This window comes from Dendropsophus ebraccatus, chromosome 14, assembly GCF_027789765.1.
Source record: "Dendropsophus ebraccatus isolate aDenEbr1 chromosome 14, aDenEbr1.pat, whole genome shotgun sequence".
Taxonomy (NCBI): Eukaryota; Metazoa; Chordata; class Amphibia; order Anura; family Hylidae; genus Dendropsophus; species Dendropsophus ebraccatus.
In genome coordinates, this window is record NC_091467.1 from 13136430 (window position 1) to 13157769 (window position 21340).

Consider the following 21340-nt stretch of genomic DNA (forward strand, 5'->3'; position numbering starts at 1 on the left):
CCCCCTGGCCCCCCATCCCTTCACCAGCACACACCTCCAGTCCTCCCTGGCCCCCCATCCCTTCAACAGCATACTGCATGCTTCTCTGTATGCGGCCCCGTGTCGGCAAACACGGCATAAGTTCGCCATCGCGGTGCTAAGTAGCGTTGAGCCAAGAGGATGGTTTGGGTTCGGTGCCATTCTCCCAACCCAAATGCTCGACATTAGAGCTGCAGGGAATCCTGGAAAACATGGATACAACTATAGGTCATAAGCTATATCTATGGTTTCCAGACACTCAACAGTTGTATTCAGCCTTTGCAGCCATAGGGAGTCAAATGCTGGGCGTTCTGGATCGGAGAACCTTGCAGAACCCGAACAGTTTGGCCTCTCCAGTCAACACTATTGCTCATCGATAAAATGCTATAGAGCTGCTAGCTACCTAAGTGGCGGTACGCTGCGTTCAAGCACCTGTAACAGGTAGTTACTTGTAGACTTTATTGCGTATTAGATGGTCTCACCAGAAGACTCCTGCTGGGTCCTGATCTCCGGTTTTCGTTTTCTTACTTTAGTTATGTACAGATGTTATCGCTTGCAGACATTGGCAGCGATTAGACTATGTAATTGCATACGCTCACATAATGCTTTCTATATCTGATGTAGAATAGTAGTATGTGGTGCGTGGAGGAGCGAGACGCACACAGCAATCTGTGGTTTTCATTCCTTTTGAAGCGCGGAGGTGTATTAAAAAGGGGGAAATTAGAACACGTAGCGCCCACGGGCATCAAACCGTTCTAGTTAGGCCTCTATCTACCAAACCAAAAATTTTTGTGGGTGGCTGGGAGCAGCATTATCATAGCACGCTGCGCTGGTTCATGTGTGTGAGCCCACAGTGTGCCGCACCGTCTGTATAATGCGCAGCTTTAGGGTATGCTCACATGGGGAGGCTACACTGCACATTTTAGGGGGCAAAAAATCAGGGTTAGGGCTTATGTTAAAGGTTGCCCCTTCTGCTGTTGCCCCGTGTTATAGGAGCTGTGGCAGCAGACGGTGGGTATTTTCTATGGGGTACCCGAACAATCTGGCGATCACCCAGGTAGCTCCCTGCGGCCCCCCTGCACTTACCCGCTCACTGGCAACGCGTGTAATAGCGGCGGCAGCGATCGGGGGGACGAGGAGCAAACAAGCACTGACCGATTGTTTGCTCCTCTGTTGCCCCGTGTAATTGGGGCTTTAGGGTCCTATTACACAAAGCGATAATCTGCCAAATCAGGCCAATTTGGCAGATTATCCACGTAATAAAGATAATGCTAATGATCATTGACTGATGGTTGTCACCTATTCCAGCCTAAAAATTGTCGACTGCCGGTCGCGCCTCGCTATGTGTAATAGCAGTGTTCTGCCAAATAATAAACCTTATACATACCTGTCCACGCTATCGGTGTTCTTCTTGCTTCTGCTTCCACAAGCGCCATTGGAACTTCTGACCTAGTCTCCGAAGTGACAGGCCGCTCAGCCAATCACTGGCCACAACGGTGTCCCGTTAAGAAGTTCCAGTGGCGGCTATGGGAGTGAGAAGAACACAAAGCGAAAAGGTATGGATAAGGTTGTATACATAGCCCTTGATGCACCATTATTGAGCCATGTATTAGGCCCAGTAAGCGAGCGCCAATGTAGCAGATTGGCGCTCGCTTACGTTAGTGATCAGGCTATGTACAGTAATAGAGCACTAAGTTCCCCTGTATTTAGGCCTCAATACTGTATACCCCTCCCCCTCTCTGCAGATAGTCCCTGACTGAGCATCTTCTTACCCCCCTGCCTCTCCTGCAGTTTGTGTTGAGCAGGTGGGGGGTGGGGCATAAAAAGTTTGGCCCTGATTGGCTGATGCTCACCACCCAGTGGCAGGGATCTGGTCAGCTGACTGTAACCAGGGCTTATTATTGGTGTAGGGAGAAACGCGGTATTAGAAATCTCTATTGGCGCGTGCTGTTGGACTCCATGTTTCTTCCTGTCTTGTCTGTATAGATCGTGTAGCAGGATAGACTTGCTTTTTGGCAGTCAGTAGACATAGACATAGTGCAGCTCTACGTAGCGTTAGGCTTTTTGTTACCACACGTTTTGTTTTTTTGTTTTTTTACAGACATTTTGTGAGCCTCAATTTTCTTGTTTGTTTCCCTCCCTGTTTTTGGTCCATTATTACGTCTGTTTATATTGTACGTGAACATAGCCTTCTGGCTGAGTAGCTGTCAGACAGCCGTCCCGCCCTCCTCCATACATATGTTGTCAATGAGGAGGAAGCCTCTACCAGACACATTGTGGCGGCCTATTTTCTCTAAAAACTACAGTTTCAGGCATCATCGTCCGTCGTCAGCGGGTGACAGGCGATGACAGGACGTGAAAACCCCCATTTGGATCACTGTGTTCCTTCCTTCGGTAACGTCCATTGATCTGCATACAATCACTATATGATGAAAAGAGGTCTTTGATGGCCATGTGCGCGGGGCCCTAATGGAGACAGAATGTGCCGCGTCCATCCTTTGAGCTATAGGTTATCACTTCCAGTTTTCGTGGAAATAGACAATCGCTCTCCGCTCCCGAACGGTCCATGAGAAGTTAATTCCGCGGGCCGCAGCTGCGAGGGAACCTGGCCACCGCTATTGGGATTTCTCGTTCTAAGGGCACGAAAACAAATCCTAGTTTCCATTTTTAGAACGGCGTTAGGTCTTCATTAGAAAGAGGAAATGATAGTTGGAAAACTTTTTTTTTTTTTCTTTTTTTTTCCCCTCCATCCTGGAATGTATTGCAGCTGCAGATGGCTGCTGGCCGCTCTACTGTATACTCTGGGTTATAGGATGGAATGTACCACGGCTGAAGCTTTTTATTGTCTTATGATGTACTGGAACCGCCGGGTTAACCGCTTGTTTGCCTGGGCCGTGCCCTCTTCCTTTATGAGATCTATGCTCTCTTTGTTGGACATTCTTCCAGTATGGATGAAAGAGTCTGCGAGGCGAGCTGGTGATGTGTGAGGCTTTTATAGCCTTCCCATGTTGTGCACATGCTCGTGTAAAGTGCACCTTCACACGCAAACGCTTAGAGAGTGTGTACCGTAATATATACTTCTAATGGGGGGGGGGGATTGTTGAATCGGTTGAAGGGATTATCCAAGATTTTAAAGGGGTAAAAAAAAAATTCTTTAAAATCAGTTGGTGCGATAAATTTACTTCTGTTTACAGTCTTCCTGTACTTATCAGCTGCTGTATGTTGTGCATGAAATTATGTATATTTTCCAGACACGGTGCTCTTTGCTGCCACCTCTGTCCATGTCAGGAACTGTCCAGAGCAGTAGAAAATTTCCCACAGAAATTTTCTCCTACTCTGGACAGTTCCTGACATGGACAGAGGTGGCAGCAGAGAGCACTGTGTCAGACTGGGAAGAATACACCACTTCCTGCAGGATATACAGCAGCTTATAAGTACTGGAAGACATGAAATTTTTAAATTACAGATTTTTGGCACTTTCTGACACCGGTTGATTAGAAACATCTAATGGTCATCAGATGATCAGCTAGTCCCACTAGAATTGGTGGGTTCAGATGACAAATGTATAATGGGAGCTTTTAGAGTATCTACTTTATAAGATGAAGCCTCATACTTTATATGAGATTGAGTAGTGTTATTTAGATTACTGTTTGGCGGTATTATTTGGGCACTTTATATCATTGTTATTTAGGCACTGTATGGTAGGGTTAAAGGGATATTCCGGCAATTGTTTTTTTTTTTTCTAATCAACTGATGTCAGAAAATTATACAGATTTGTAATTTACTTCTATTTTAAGTACTTATCAGCTGCTGTATGTCCCATAGAAATGACCAAAATTAGCAGGATATGCCTGTGCTCACATGTCTGGACCCTATGTCTTCCCCATTCTGTGAGAGCAGCAATGGTAAGTGTAATACCATATCCATACTTGTGTCGTTTGGGGGCAGCCTTCCCCGCCGGTGGTGCTGGCCGGGTTTTGGTGGGGCTTTTTGGGTCTGGTCCTGTGACATTGGGGTTGCAGGGCCGTTCCATGGCCTCCCTTCCCTGCACGTGCACGCTTTGCGGGGTTGGCGGTCGCTGACCGACACGGTGTGGAGTTAGCGTAGGGACCCGTGTGGACCAGAGGACCTGCGCGGTGGTACACGGGGCAATATGGCTTGATCAATTCATATACAGACACTCTGGTGTTGATTTTTAATATAGGCCTAGCGGCATTAGTATCAGCCATAGATGGGATGTGCAGCCGTTCCATTTTCTCCAGTTCATGTCCCATAGAAAACCTCTCCTGCTCTGGACCGTTCCTGACATGGACAGAGGTGGCAGCAGACAGCACTGAGTCAGACTAAGAATACAACAATTCCTGCAGGACATACAGCAGCTGATAAGTTCTGGAAGACTGGAGATTTTTAAATAAAAGTAAATTACAAATCTATTTAACTTTTTGAAACCATTTGATTTGGAAGAAAAAAAAATTAGCTGGAGTGCCCCTTTAATTATATACTGTATTAATTAGACACACTGGGGGGATTTACAATTGGTATGCCAGGGAGAAGACGCAGATTCGCCACTTCTCCCTGGCATATGCCTCCCATGCGCCCCGCTCGCCTGATGGGCAGGCAGGCGGAGCTTGCAGGGGCGTGATGAGACGTGGCCTCCTCCCGCGCCTCATTTATCATGATTTACGCCTTAAGCTCCACTCCCTTCATAAATCCCCCCCACCACCACTATGTACACTATGGTTCTGGAAAGAAAACCATCTAGTCGTTATGATGGCGATTTTTTTTTTTTTTTTTTTTTTTTTTTATTAAATCCTAATTTTAAGTAATTAACATAAACATGATATCATTATATCTGTATAATTTACATCTATTAGGACAACTCCTTCCAGCAATTATAGAGATGATTTTAGAAATACCATTACCTAAGCGGCGAGGGGGCGGCTGGCGGCAGCTGGATACATTCATAGGACACAGTGCTGCCCGTCTTGACTTTGCAGCGGTAACGTGAATCTTAAGAGTTTGACGCCTTTTACTGGAATTTTTGGGAGAAAATTCTAATGAAATGTTATTTCTGGTGATGAGGGAGGTGACTGGTGATTTTGGAAATATATTTTTAGTTTTAGAATTTTTTAAATATTATTACCTATATACGAGAATAGACCTAGCTTGGATACATAATCATATGTAGAGCGGATGTTATATGGGACCATGGCCTCTTATCACCCGAGCGCCAGAAATATTCTAGGCTTCCCTCCTATAATTCTAGGCAACAAAAATAGACTTTTTTAATGACTGCCCAGTAAGATGGCTGGAAGTGATCCCGGTCTTCAAGATCTCAGCTCTGCCCATTCACATTTCTGTTCTGCAGGATGCATCCCGATCCGTAGGCCTCATATTGTACATCATATTACATCTTACAGTGGTTCCGCTTCTAGAATACTCAGGTGTGGCACTCAGATGGTGGGGTCACCAATGGATGCAGTCCTAGGTAACCTCAGAGGATCTTCCATGAGTTTTCTGTGCAATCGGAGCACTTTCAAAGCCGAACTACTTATTCAAAATGGCCGATTCTTTAGATGAGGATTAGTGTTGTGCGAACTTGAAAAAGTGTTCAGGTTCAGCGACGTTCTCTGAACTCGATCGTTCAGCATTTGGCTCCTGGTTTCTGAAGAAGTTTGATGCCATCCTAGGGCTACCAGAGAAACATGGATACAGCTTATTGTCTATGGTTGTATACATATGTTCCAGGACTCCCTAGGGCGGCATCCAACTTCTCCAGAAGCTGGGAGCCAAATGGTGAACGATCGAATTCGAAGAACATTGCAGAACCTGAACAGTTTGGCAAGTTAGCTGAACACTAATGAGGATTTTTTTTTAAATTTATTAGAGTGTCATTCACTTTAGTCTTCACCTTTAAGTGCTGCATATGACTAGAACGACGCAGGCGCGAGGAAGCTCCATTACAATCAAGGTACAGTCGGGGCCGGTGCCCGGTAATAGACCGGTGCTGTGCACAGGAACTCGGGCCGTGGTTAAAAAAAAAGCATCACGGCACTGACTTTCCCACGCCGCCGCCGTCTAGTGCTATGCAGCACTTAAAGCGAATATACCTGATGATGGTACATTCGCTTTAACATATACTGTAGGATCAAAAAACATGGCTTTGCATGGGGGCCTGGATGGAACTGTAGCTGGGCCGCGATACCACACCCAACCATGTGTGTGCCGCTGTTTGGATCATCGGTTTCATTCTGCCCGAACCACATCAGAGTGCAGGGCTACGGTTACACAGAGTGCTTCTTGCCCGGGAGGACTTGTGGTCTCCTGAATTAGACAGACAACAGGATTGGGCTTCATGTAATGCTTCTTTTCTCCTGTGGTGGCGCTGCAGGGAAACCAAAATTTTTATGCAGATTTCGACACAGGTCAGCTGATCACTGGGGGGAGGGTCACCAAATAAAGTTTTTGTCTGTGCCGTAAAGCATTATCCTATGCACCGATAATAGATCTGCTGCTGTTCATGGTAAACTATCTAGGTGTAACAGCAGTGGGCGACGCAGTATACCATTTACAGTATACATTTCATACATGTTAACCCTCATTTACACATGTCTGTATTTGTTTTTTAGGCCAGTTATCCGACATGGGAAGATTTCATCAGCAAAGCTATTAAGTTGCAGTCCCAGCTAAGGTGAGTTGTTTATATGATGTTTATATAGTATGTGATGGTTTTTTAATGTGTTAGGTGTGCAGTTTACTTTAGTGATGATATCTGGGAAGGGGATGTCCAGCACACACAAAGTGGTGTTACAGGCATCAAGGCGGCTGTTTAGGAAGTAATCATCCCCTATAACACCATCATTATATCTCCACCCTGCTATAAAGGGCTGCTTGAGGTGTGCGGTTAGTTCCTGTGTTATGGAGGATACCCATAGCAACAAAGGCAAATGATTATGTAAGAACGTCAGGGTGAGAGATCATGTCGCACAGCGATTAACAATTAACACCGTCAAGGTCCTGAGAGTTCTAGCTTCTCTCCGGCAGCTCCTTGGACATAACCACACAGACATATGGGGATTCGCTTATCTCTCCTTAAAATGTCAGACTGTTCTTTCTCTGTATACTTTGATAGCGTTCAATACAAAACAGACTACAGGAGCTGTGAATTGCTAGGGCGCTCTCAGATGGAAGAAGTGATGTGTCAGCACTTGGCAAATACTGTTTTTGCTTCTAAAAGTCACCCCAGGATATATATATATATCTTATAATATCCCACTAATATCCATATCACTAATAGCCCTGGCTTTAGTGGGAATCACCCCTGGCAGGAAGTTGAAAAAAAGAACAACTATAGAATGTGTATTGTCGCCAGCTCCCAGACTCCTCCCTCTTTCCGTAGACAATGCAGAAGGCTTGACTTGATTGTGTGTGTGCTCTAGCCCCGCCCCCTGAGTGATGACACATCTCTGACAATCACCCTTTAGCTTACATCACTATCTCACTGTCATATATGCAGATATATATATATATATATATATATATATATATATATATATATATATATATATTTAATAAGAACATAAATGGGACAGAGTAGATAGACCAAGTGGTCTATTTCTGCTGACAATCTTCTGTTTCTATTGGGACATTTAGTCAGACTGAGGTGTGATTTATAGCATGCTGCCTTGTGATTAATAAGGCAGCAGACAGGGAATAAATGCAGCAGGTGCTGCAACCTAACCGATTATGCAGTAGTTTGCTGTGGAATTAGATGTTGTGCAGCAGCTCTGGGCGGGTAACTGGCAGATATGCTGGGGGAGGGGAGTAGGCAGAGTGGGAGGACTGTGATGGAGAGTTAAGGGAAAGCAATGCATTCTGGGAATTTTATAGTGTATTCTGGGAATTTCATAGATCCACAGCCAGTGCATGACTGCATTGGCTGTAAGGCTAGGTTCCTCTCGCATCCTCTATGATGATTCCCTGCGTTCGTGCTTCCATCCCATCCTTCAAGCGGGTCGAACAAAACACAGTAGTTTTCCGAAGTTGTTGTCGCATTATATGTCATGTGACCGCGCACATCAGATGTATTTCCAGACCGTCTTTTTACATTTTGTACTCCGTAGCAGCCATATAGTGTAAAATTAAATATCCCCCCCAATATACATATCATTTATCTCTAAGACAAAGACTTCACAATATATGTGGGAGAAGAAAAACCCTACACCGGAAAAGCTCTTGTGTCTTCCATTTACCCTGACGCAGGCATTCCAGGGATCGGAACCTTGCTATTTTCAGCTGGTTTTCTCTCTGATGTGCAGTTTTGCGGTCGGCCAGTATAGGCAGGGAATTCCTGTACACCAGAATTATGGTTAGTGTTCCACTCCAAGTAGAAGATCGACATAACTCATGTTCTGTCCCCCGGAAACAACGTCCGGCTAGAAGGATCTGTATAATTTAAAAAATGCATATTTTTACTGGAAGTCACTGTTTTTTTTTTTACTTTTTCATGGTTTTATTGTGTATTTATGTGTCACTTCCTTGCAGTCATTTCCTTCACGTTCCACCTTCTGACCCTTCTGTCGTCTGCTGGATGCAATGGTTTTCCAAGGGGTGACTGGGCATCTTTTTCTTGGCTGCGCTATCAGATAGCATGTAGATTGGTGGATTTATTATAGTCTTTACAGTAAAGGCAGCCAGAGACAATGCCTGTAGCTCTAGTTTTAGTCTCTGCTGTCAGAAAAGGCTCTGCCACCTCTTACGAGCATGACTGCCACCATCCCCAGTGACTAACGTTGAGCAGATTTGCCAAACTGTTTGGGTTCGGCAATGTTCTCTGAACCCCAAAAACTTGGCATTTGACTGCCGGCTGTTGGAGAAGTTGGATGCGGTCCTAGGGCTGCTCGGAAAACATGGATACAACCTATGGTCTATGGCTGTATCCATATTTTCCAGGACTCCCTAGGGCGGCATTTAACTTGACTCAAATGACTAGTGTTCGGGTTCATGAACATTGCCGAACCCAAACAGTTTGGCAAACACTAGTTGGAAAGTGGATACTGGCAAGAAAGTATGTTTTTAACATATCACCAGTCATGTCAAAAGTTATCCATCATAATGGGTCTTACTGCTGAGACCCCCTGTGATCAGGAGATGTAGCCGGGGAGAGAGCGCTGCAGCAGAGCCATTCAATCCCAGCCTTATCTTTGTAACGGCCAGTTCCGACAATGCAAGTCTATGAGGCTACATTGTTGTAATTAGCGGCCGAAAAGTGGACGGTACTGCTGCGCTCTCTCCCTGCTATATCTTCTATTCACACCTGGTCTGAGCAGTGAGACCCTATGTGATCAATTACTGTAGATGTGACTTTGGTTCTTGATGTATACCATGTGACACCACTGCCAGTGGGGTAGAGTGGGATGTACACATTAGATGTGATGGCGTTTTGGGGGAAGCTGGAGGAAATCGACACAGAGAACAAAAAAAAACTATGCAGTGGTTCCCCCTGGTCAGATTTAGGGCAGCACAAGAATAGTACTAACCACCGAGCCACCACCATGGTATCGATGTGCAGCATTAGTTCACATAGCTGCTCTCTTACAGTCTGTTATTCCAAGGATCTTGGGGCGGAAGCGATCATAGTTGACCATAAGCGATTTCTTACACAACGTTGTGATTGTCAGATCATTGGCCGCCACCTCCTGCCCGGTCCAGACTGTGACCAAAAGCACAAACAAACATCCGAATGTTTTCTCACTCGACTCGCACAAGAGCAGGCTTGTGTTTTTGTACCATTCACATTTGCATGATGTTTGCAGCAGTAATTTGACAGCTGTTTTTTACTTCCCTAAACCAGTTTGCAGTCAATATAATTTATTTTTAGACTCCACAAGCGTTTTCTCTGAGATACGGCTCTCTCTGGTCCAAAATAGAGCAAAGGAGTAGTGGAGTAGTTCTAGTTTCTCAGTGTCTGTCACCATCGGCCAACATTAGTATAAGGTGTATGGGCAATATTAGAGTAGCCCATCGATATCAGGTTGGCGTCATCCCACTGATTCTAGATGATTAAAGAGAATTGAAGGGATTGCTGCACTCCCACTTCTTTGTTTACCATCAGTGATGAGCGAACTTGCCAAACACCCTGGTTCGTCCAAACCCAAGCGTTCACCATTTGACTCCTGCTGCCTAGATTAGTTGGATGTAGCCCCATGGAGTCCTGGAAAACATTGATACAGACATAGGGTCCTATTATATGGCCCGATTATTTTAGTAGATTGGCGCTCATTTACTGGACCTATTAGACGGCCTGATGACCTGACAGTAAGGGCTGCATGGACATCATTAGCGATGTCAGGTGTTTGGGCAATTGTCAGCCGTCGGCCACGCATCGCTATTACACTTTTTCTACAACGTATTTGTTGTAGAAATCGGGGCTGTTGTTGCCATTTGCAACAACGGACGTGATTTATACAACACACGCGTTGTATGCGAATGAATGGAATCCTGGCCGGAACGTGTACACAGAGTATACGCTCCGGCCGGGATCCCTAGCGGTGCATCAAAAAACTGACATGTCAGTTTTCTGCGGCTGCTATTCTTTGAATAGCTGCCTCAGAGAACCTGGCAGTTCACACAATGGAGCGTGCGGCTCCAGCCGCACGCTCCATTGTGTGCAGCGGGGAATTGGCATGCAGGCGCACACTGATGCGCCCGCATCCAAATTTAGCAGAAGTGAAGATCATCTGCAGTATCAGCCGGGATGATCTTCGGTAACACCGCCCATATAACGGCCGGTGTTATATGTTGTGTGAACATAGCCTATGGCTGTATCCATGTTTTCCAGGAGTCCCTAGGGCTGCATCCAACTTCTCTAGATGCCAGGAATCAAATGTCAAACATCTGGGTTTGGGAAATGTTGCTGAACCGGACAGTTTGCTCATCACTACCTATAACTGATCCATCATATTTAGGCTCCCATGTTATAACATATATACAAGTTCCCTGTAGCCTGTGCAATTCCATACAACAAATGTAAACCCCATTGTCAACCACTTGATCACAAAAAATCTATTTGGTTTTCTATCAAATACGCCATAAGATTTTCCAGTAAATAAGTGCTGAACACATGGTGTGAACCAGAGATGAGCGCAGCTGGAGCATGCTCCAGTCCCATCGCTTGGCATTTAATTACCCAGTGGCTGAAGAAGTTGGATGCAGCCCCTAGGGAGTCCTGGAAAACATGGTTTCAGTAATAGGATATATCCATGTTTCCAGGACTCCCTTGGGCTGCAACCAACTTCTTCAGCCACCAGTAATCTAATACCAAATGATCAGACTTGCGCATGCTCCAGTTGCTCTCATCTCTAGTATGAACCAAGCCCAAGGTTTAGAATTGACTATGAAACGAATAGGTGAACTTGCATTGTTCTCCTGTTCTCCTAAATGTTTGCGTCCCCTCAATACTAATGGTTTAACAAAGTTAGCAGTGTTTATTGGATACAGGCACTGTATTAAGTGGGTCAGGCGGAAAGTCATTCACCGTCCGCCAAAACAGGAATCCCATGACAGCCCACAGCCTTCAGCGTCTTGACTAGGATTAACTCAGAGATGGAAAAACGATTAGAGACCCTGCAGAATATTAATCTGTTTTTCTACAGTTTTTGACCACTTTTTCTGAAAGTGAATGGAGTGTGTCACCCAGGTATTGTGTCCGCACACCGAATAGCGCTCCCTCTTTTATTTATTTTTTTCCTCACATTTCAGCGCAAACTTCACAAGTCGCTAGCTTATTTGGTTATCTAATAAGATCAATTGTTCAAGAAGGAAGCCATGCCTTTATTATAGTTACTAGGGTGGTGCTGAGACTTTGCAGACATCTATCTACATGCACATGACTTCTCTTTAGTTTATGCACTGCACTCTTTGCTGTTTTTTTTTTTTTTTTTATTAAACCATCTTTTTGTTATATAAGAGGATCGGCGTGATGTTCTCCACCCCCACCCCATATGTGACACTGTAGTGCTACCTATGTGTACAGTGGTCCCTCAACTTACAATGGCCTCAACATACAATGGTCTTTTCTGGACCATCATAACTTGACACCAGACTCAACATACAGATAGGATCTGCAGCACATGTGAATAACTGGATGATCTGATCAATAAAAGTGGCCATTTTACTGGTAACACCCCAGTATTAGTGAAGTGCATGTATTGGTTGGCTGTAGTAGAGCCTCCCTATAGTACAATGTGATACTACATGTCCTGTGCTGCTCTGTACCTGTGCCAGGATGAGCTGCTCCTTTGGGCACCAGGTGAGGGCGGCTTCGTTTTATTTTTTTGGGACCCTGTGTGATCTGTACTGGACCCTGAAAACGCTCCGGTCCTCTACATAGAAAGTAATTTACAATCTCCATTAGGTCTTTCTGACTGTTGTATGTAAGGATTTGCTTTTTACATACTGTATTAGTTATCTGTTTATTTTTCTTTAAAGGGAACCTGTCACCCCCCGTGCCGGGGTGACAGGCTCCCGACCCCCCGTTAGAGCCCCCTATACTTACCTAATCCCGCCGGGTCCCGCTTCTGGAGGTGGTCGGGTGATGAAGATCTCAGCCGCTGCAGCCCGGCGAGCGCTGAGAGATGAGTCCAACACCCATAGAGAATGACAGGAGAGTCCAGCGCTCCGTCATTCTCTATGAGCGTTGGACTCATCTCTCAGCGCGAGCGCCGGGCTGCAGCGGCTGAGATCTTCATCACCCGACCACCTCCAGAAGCGGGACCCGGCGGGATTAGGTAAGTATAGGGGGCTCTAACGGGGGGTCGGGAGCCTGTCACCCCGGCACGGGGGGGTGACAGGTTCCCTTTAAATCTTCATTTTTTTTTCCTCATTTTGGGATGACATTTGGGGGCTTCAGAACCAATTACCTATTTTCCATAGAGTTTTGGTCTCAACATACAATGGCCTCAACATACAATGGCCTCAACATACAGTGGCCTCAACATACAGTGGCCTCAACATACAGTGGCCTCAACATACAATGGTCCTCCTAGAACCAATTAATATCATATGTTGAGGAACCACTGTATATAGATGTTGGATTTATAGTAAATTCAGCTCATTCAGGACACAGTGTCCCTTATTTCAGCATTAAGCAATTCATGGTCTTTCCACATAGCAAGAACTCTGCCCAACTGTGGTGCAATATCCTTTAAAAATGTAGATAATACCAGAAAAACACAAGAAATTCTTCTCGTCTCTTGGAATAAAGGAAGGATTAACCTACTGTCTTATGAGAAGTTGAAGACGAATAAATAGATAAATGTGCACAATGTCAAGCGAGCAGTGTTTGTTTTCCTACATAACATTGAGGCCGCCCCGTAGACTACTAAGCTCAGAATAAGCAAACGTTTTAAAGGGGGGCTCATTGAGGACTAGAGATGAGCCCAACTGGAGCATGCTAGAGTCTGATCATTCGGGATTTGAATTCGGGACTTGTAATTTATTTCTATTTAAAAATCTTAAGTCTTTCAGTACTTATCAGCTGCTGTATGTCCTGCAGTAGTGGTGTATTCTTTCCAGTCTGACACAGTGCTCTCTGCTGCCACCTCTTTCCATGTCAGGAAATGTCCAGAGCAGGAGAAGTTTTCTATGGGGAGTTACTACTATTCTGGACAGTTCCTTACATGGACAGAGGTGGCAGCAGAGAGCACAGTGTTAGACTGGAAGACTGGAGATTTTTTAAATAGAAGTTAATTACAAATCTATATAACTTTCTGATACCATTTGATTTGAAAGTTTTTTTTTTTGCCAGAGTACTTCTTTAAGCCTGAAAAAACTCTTAACGAGAACCTGTGATCTTTCCTGATCTATTATAGTAAGTCCTTGTATTAACAGTCGTTGGACACACAACACTCTGTGTTCACATGTCATTCTTACTAGAATTATATGACTAAATAGGCAACTGGGTGTCAACAGTTGGCGGCGTGTTCCTACAACCAGCTGACAACTATCCAATCAGAGCTGACAGTGTCAGGCAATGTAGGGACACGCCCCCCCCCCCCATATTGTTGACACCCAGTTGGCTGTTTGATCATATTTTTTTCGGAGATACCAAGGGAGGACAGAGAGCCAGAAGAAAGGATGTTCCAGAATTGTCAGTTCATGGTGAATACAAGGAAAAACGGACAGGTCAGGAGAGGCCATGGGTCGTCTTTAAATGAGTAAATTACAAGCTGCATTGACTTTTCCCACCGCTATACCGCTATACATCAGTCCGCTCAGCTCTATAGCATGATGTCTTTTTAAGATGACAGGACCAATTTAGTGTTTGTAAGAGCTTATTCATGTGAAGGTTTAAAAAATAAAAAGTTGGCTACTCACAGAAGCTTGGTGGAGTTGAACCTTAGCAAGCAACCACAAGATTGTCAGGCCGAAGGAAAGAACGTGTACTGTTCAATCTGCAAAAAGCAGAGGGGGAGAGATGGAGACTTTGTTGTATCTATCTTATCTGGCTGTGCGGAGAGGAGTAAGTGCGGTGCATGTGCTGGAGAGGAGCGCGCTTTGAAGCCGCCATTGTCTATGAAGTGGCGATTGGATAAACACCAGACATTGGCATGGGAACCTGCTTCCTATGGCTGCAGACTTTGCGCTTCTTAAGTAAACCTCAATGTAAAAGAAGGGTGAAGCAAGACGAGTGGAGGTGCCGAGATAGCTGGCCGTCACGTCTATACAATTACGCAGAGCCGAAGTACAGTCCTGTGTGTGGTCAAAGAATTGGTTCGAGACCCCCATACACATTATATATAGAAGGGACTGACCTATATGAATAGACATATAGGGGGGCATTTAACATAATTTGTGTAGAGCCGAGGTAGTAAACCTTGGCTCCCCAGCTGTTGCAAAACTACAACTCCCATCTTTTATGAAGACTTAGGGCCCTATTCCACCGGACGATTATCGTTTGCATAATTGTTACCGATTAACTATCTCAAATGACCGCTATTGCGAAAGACCTGAAAACGTTCACTCATTTCCATGGAACGATAATCGTTACTTATGATCGTATTTGCAATCGTTTTTTTCTTCGCTATTGCGTTCGTATCTATTGCGAATGACCGAACGACGTCTTATTCAATGCGAACGTTTTGCGAACAAGCAACGATAAAAATAGGTCCAGGTCTTATAAAGCGATCAACAAATTCTCGTTTGGTCGTTAATCGTTAACTGCATTTCAACCGAACGATTATCGTTTAGATTCGAACGATTTAACGATAATCTGAACGATAATCGTCCAGTGGAATAGGGCCCTTATACTGTACTCTTTAAAGAGTACCTGTCGTTTGAAAAAAACTTTCGACATGTCAGTGTTCAGACATGCAGCACGTTGTCTCCCGACTCTGCGTCTAAGATGGTCGGACAGACACAAGAGGTGGTAGAGGACCACATGGTAGTGCGGATTTCTCTCGTTCTCCTGAATACTCAGATCCTGGCAGATCAAAACTTTTTACGTGTCTCTGTGACCCGTCAAAAGTTTCTTCTAATGATAGGTACTCTTTAAGGACATTCCAAGTTACTAAAAGAAAAGTTGAGCAGCCAAAAGGAGTGCCTCTCGCTCTGGCATCTAAGTGGCCGACACATTCACTTCAAACACTTGGTTCTGCGTGGGACACTGTGATCAGCTTATCTTCATTCTAATTGGAAAGAGATTGTCCAAACCTCGTCCACTTTGGACAATCTCTTTAAACCGGTTAAGAAGGGAGAGCTTCTGGTTTTGGATTGTTAGTAAAGATGAGTGAATCTTGAGCATGCTTGGAGTCGTCCGAACCTGAACGTTCTGCATTTGACTACCGGTGGCTGAAGAAGTTGGGTAAAGCTTTCAGGCTACCTGGAAAACATGGATACAACTATAGGCAGTATCCATGTCTTCCAGGACTCCCTACAGTGGCACCCAACTTCCGCCACCAGTAGTCAAATGCGGAACGTTAGGGTTCTGACGACTCCAAGTTTGCCTGAGATTTGCTCATCTCTAGTTATTGGAGACTGGCTGCAGCTGTCCATCCATAGATACAATATCTGGTTGGCCTTCTGTGGGGATTGCCCGCGTTACCCACTGCAGTCAAATGAAGAATACACTTGTAATCATGATTGGCAATCGGGCTTGGTTTGGATATGACTATAAGATCCCATGTGAGTCATTTCCTTTTATTTACACAAACCCCATCTGTAAAAGTTGTGTTTAAAAAGAAAAATAAAATTCCATCTTTCACCTTTACATCTGTCGCCAAAATAGGGTTTTTTTTCCCTTTACGCTTGGTGATACTTATTATAGTAATGACTGTATTTTATTTATATTGGTAATTGTGAGTACCATGGTAACACCAGTGATATAATATAATTCCTTTAAGTAAAGCTGGTATTACACGGAGCAATTATCGTTCGAAAAATCGTTCGGATTTGAACGATAATAGTTTCATGTAATAGCAGGCAACGATTAAACGGCCAACGAGAAATCGTTGATCGTTTAATAGGATCCGGAGCTATTTTTATCGTTTGATCGTTCGCACTTTGTTCGGTGGAATAAGAATTCGCAGCTGAAATGTACGCAATACCGACGACTAAACGACCACAAGAACGATCATAAATAACGATCATCGTTCCATGTAATTGGGAGAACGATTTCGGGTGCGGTCGTTTAAGATCGTTTATCGTTAATCGTTAGTCGTCGAAAAATTGCTTGGTGTAATAGTACCCGAAGAATGGTCACCTATGCACTGGGTACGGGATACCTAGCAGATTTGTGGAGGTCTAACTGCTGGGGCACCCACCGATGCACACATGTTCTGCCACTGCGCTGTTTGTTCTCTATAGGGCTTTTGAGCACTGAACTAGGCAATTCCTCGAAGCCCAATTGAAGGGGATTGGTGGCCAAGTGTGTCCGCTGCCCCTCCTTTCATTTGGACAATTGATCATCTTTATCAATGGCAGTCCCACCCAGTCAGCTATCTCTGGTCTGTGGATAAAGGATAACCTTTATTTCTTGAGGTGACCCCTTTAGGAACCAAATTACTCACACTGACTTCTGCCGCAAACACTTACATTCTCCGGCCCAGAAAAAGTCCAGATACGTGTTTTAGTCGAGAGCCTTCCCAGTCATATCCATCAGCGCTGTTAGTACAAACTTTCTGCAGGACACGGGAGGCTGCCTCCTGACTGGAACATTTCAGAGTGCAGATGTCATGACATTATATGGGAGGGGGCCCACGCATTTTAGCAGGTTCATATATTCCTACTTGGAAATACCCCAACGTTTTTAATTTTTTGGAGAGGAAACAACCTTTCATCTTTATAATTCCCAGCGCCTTTTATTAAAAAAATGGATGAAAAAACGGATGCGTTTGTCTGCGTCCGTTTTGATCTGTTTTTCCATTGACTTCCATTATTGGATGAGCTGGATGTGCTACGGACCGGGGTCATGGTTCATTATGATGCCGGGAGCACCTTAAATGTTTGCACTACTGTACTGACACAGCCTACGTATTCATACCCTGTTAGATTCCAGTGAAATACTTAAAAAAAATATAAACTATATCTGTAGATGAAACTTATCAGTTCAGATCGGGGGCTCTGAGCCAGATGTATTTTTCTGTTGTGTCTCTGGAAAATTAAGCAATAGCCATTTCCTTGCCAGCGAGTTTCATCTTGGCTTGCCTTCGCTTCCTTGGCCCAGTCCTCGCATTCACTCCGCTTTATAACTCCTTGCACTCACTAACTTCTGTCTCCTTTTTTTTTTGTGTCTTTCAGAACTACGACCATCGTAACGGGATCATTTTTGGATGCTTTTCAGAAAATTGCAGATATGGCTATAAATACCAGAGGTAAATAATTTATCGTTTCCTTGCAGATTGGGTTTCTGTCTTGTATTTTGGGATAAATAAAGGAGGCCGTACTTGTTGGCGGCTTGTGGGACAGCTGGTGCGCCCGTAGCTATGGACAGTGCCCAATGTGTGTGGCGCTATGGAACTGTAAATGGGATCTGATATTTGTGTCAGCATTGAGTATGCTGTAGAACGGACTGTCCTGAACACGTTCGTCCCTCTGTCTGCGCAAAGCGATCCTGTCCAAATGGGCCAATATTCCTGCAGAGCAATGTCAACACAATGTCAACTGGTCAGAAAGTTATATAGATTTAAATTACCTCTATTTAAAAATCTCTAGTCTTTCAGTACTTATCAGCTGCTGTATGTCCTGCAGGAAGTGGTGTATTCTTTCCAGTCTGACACAGTGCTCTCTGCTGCCACCAAAATTGTTCAGGGCAAGAGCAGGGCAATCCCCATAGAAAACCTCTCCTGCTCTGGACAGTTCCTGTAATGGACAGAGGTGGCAGAAGAGAGCACTGTGTCAGACTGGAAAGAGTACACCACTTCCTGTGGAACATACAGCGGCTGACAAGTACTGGTAGACTGGAAGGTTTTAAATAGAAGTAATTTATATACATTCTTTCTGAAATCAGTTGATTTGGAAAAAAATTACTTGGGTGACATTACTTGTTACAATGTAAGGGAGAGTGGATTGTTTTCTATTGCAGAAATCTACTACACCCTTTATAGGAAGTATTTCAAGATTAGAAAAATATGGCTGCTTTCTTTTAAAAACAGTGCCACACCCCGCCCACAGGTTGTGTGTGGTATTGCAGTTCAGCCATTTTGACCTCAGTGAAGCCGAATTGCCGTACCAGACACAGCCTAAATGCTTTTGGGTTGCTTTTGGAAAAAGCAGTCTTTTTTTTTTTTTTTTTTTTTTTTTTTTTTTTTTTTATTATCCTAATATTTCACAACCTCTTGAAGGCTATATGACTGTCTTAAGAAGGATAAATTCATATACTTGGCTACAGTCATAATTTCTTCTGACTCTTAAAGCTGCAATCATCTTCTAGGCAGGTGGTGCACGTCCAGCTGTTGCAAAACTACAATGCCCATCATGTTAGAGGGTGTCCAGGCATGATAGGAATTGTACTTTTGCATCAGATGGAGGGCTGCAAGCCGTGCCCCCCCCCTCCTAGGCCATCTTCCTAGTAAGATGGTGTTATATCTGAATAGTCGCTGGGTTCTCATCCATGAATATGGCTGTGGCTGTAAATTCTCACAGTGACCCCATAGCTCCATGTTGTACTTCTGCACTGTACCTGCCCTTTGTACAGTAAGAACCCGGAGCTTTTCATTAGTTCTTTAATCGTGGATTAGAAGAATGGCTCCACCGTAATAGTCCTTGCCATGTCATGCCTTACCGTCTAAAACATAGCGGTGTGTACACAGTGGCCTATGGGTTTAGAGGCATTGCTTGATGCAAAAGACTAACCATAAGTGATGGCATCGTTCTCCGGACCTGTACACTCTGCATTAGACTCCACACAGCTGCAGAAGGTGGATGCCGCCCAAAGGAGTCCTGGAAGACATGGATATGGCCATAGCTGTATCCACGTTTTCCAGGACTCCCTAAGGCAGCTTTGGAGAGTCAAATACTGAGCGTTCAGGTTTGGAGACGCGAAGAGTTCGGTATCTCTGCTCAACACTACCTACCGAGTGTCATTTATTACACTGTTGTCTGGTTATATGGCAGAGCACAGGTGCAGCTGCAACGCTCCCCTTTACATTTAAACCCGTGCATGGGCGTGAGGGGTGTACATAGGTGCCCAAACCTTTCCAGGAGCAAACAGACCTCTAGATTGTATAGTGGCCGTACTGGGTTAATAAAACTCAGCTGCCATTAAAGGAGAAGTCCGGTGAAAATTTTTATTTAAGTATTGTATTGCCCCCCAAAAGTTATACAAATCACCAATATACACTTATTATGGGAAATGCTTATAAAGAGCTTTTTTCCCTGCACTTAATACTGCATCAAGGCTTCACTTCCTGGATAACATGGTGATGTCACTTCCTGGATAACATGGTGATGTCACTTCCTGGATAACATGGTGATGTCACTTCCTGGATAACATGGTGATGTCATGCACCGACTCCCAGAGCTGTGCGGGCTGTGGCTGCTGGAGAGGATGATGGCAGAGGGATGCTCAGTTTCCCCCTGCCATCATCCTCTCCAGCAGCCACAGCCCGCACAGCTCTGGGAGTCGGGTCGTGACATCACCGTGTTATCCAGGAAGGGATATCACCATGTTATCAAGGAAGTGACATCACTATGTTATCAAGGAAGTGACATCACTATGTTATCAAGGAAGTGACATCACTATGTGATCCAGGAAGTGACATCACCATGTGATCCAGGAAGTGACATCACCATGTGATCCAGGAAGTGACATCACCATGTGATCCAGGAAGTGACATCACCATGTGATCCAGGAAGTGACATCACCATGTGATCCAGGAAGTGACATCCCCATGTGATCCAGGAAGTGACATCCCCATGTGATCCAGGAAGTGACATCCCCATGTGATCCAGGAAGTGACATCCCCATGTGATCCAGGAAGTGACATCCCCATGTGATCCAGGAAGTGACATCCCCATGTGATCCAGGAAGTGACATCCCCATGTGATCCAGGAAGTGACATCCCCATGTGATCCAGGAAGTGACATCCCCATGTGATCCAGGAAGTGAAGCCTTGATGCAGTAGTAAGTGCAGGGAAAAAAAGCTCTTTTTATAAGCATTTCCTGTAATAAGTGTATATTGGGGATTTTTATAACTTTTGGGGGGCAATACAATACTTAATAAAATACAATTAAAATTTTCGCTGTACTCCTTAAGTGAATGGGAGCTGAGCTGCTGTACCCAAGCATGGCTGCAAAACAATAAGTGGAGTTGTCTGCTTCCGACTCCACTTTTTCTGTATATGATGAAGTTGCAGCTTTGGCAAACAGTTTATCATTGGAGGGTGTTGACTGTTTGCGCCCAAATCTAATATCGAAGACTCCTTTAAAGGTCTTCATGTAAAAAAAAAAAAAAAAAACTCAAAGCGATGTATCTGACAGTGCATTCGCTTTACTATCTACCCTATACACATATACCATATTACCAGTTTTAGATAGCATACCTACTAAAAACCATTGTGTCGTTCCCCGGTAACTAGGATACAGCCTTGTGTACAGCAGTGTTTGGCGGTATTATTATAGAAGATGACACATTGTTTCAGCACAGCAGGATGTGGTGAGCGGCGGTGTGATTTCTCTGTGATGGCAGTGTTTTTATGATTTCACCTGGTTGCTTTGGTTACTTTGTGTAGGCACGTGCCACCAGAAAATCTCCGAAACCCTCTTGGAGTTGCGGTTCAAAATATTTTTCGTATAATATTTCTTGCAGACGTTACCTTTCAGTAT

General features: G+C 44.5%; 1 protein-coding gene across 2 annotated transcripts in view; it reads left to right on the forward strand.

The window, feature by feature from the left end:
* LOC138771776 (protein MTSS 1-like) overlaps window positions 1-21340 on the forward strand; it is a 108453-nt gene that overhangs the window by 30419 nt on the left and 56694 nt on the right. For both annotated transcript variants that reach the window (XM_069951766.1, XM_069951767.1), the window contains exons 2-3: window positions 6648-6709; window positions 17815-17888. In XM_069951766.1, the coding sequence (XP_069807867.1) occupies window positions 6648-6709; window positions 17815-17888 (136 nt within the window). The remainder of the gene's footprint in view (window positions 1-6647; window positions 6710-17814; window positions 17889-21340) is intronic.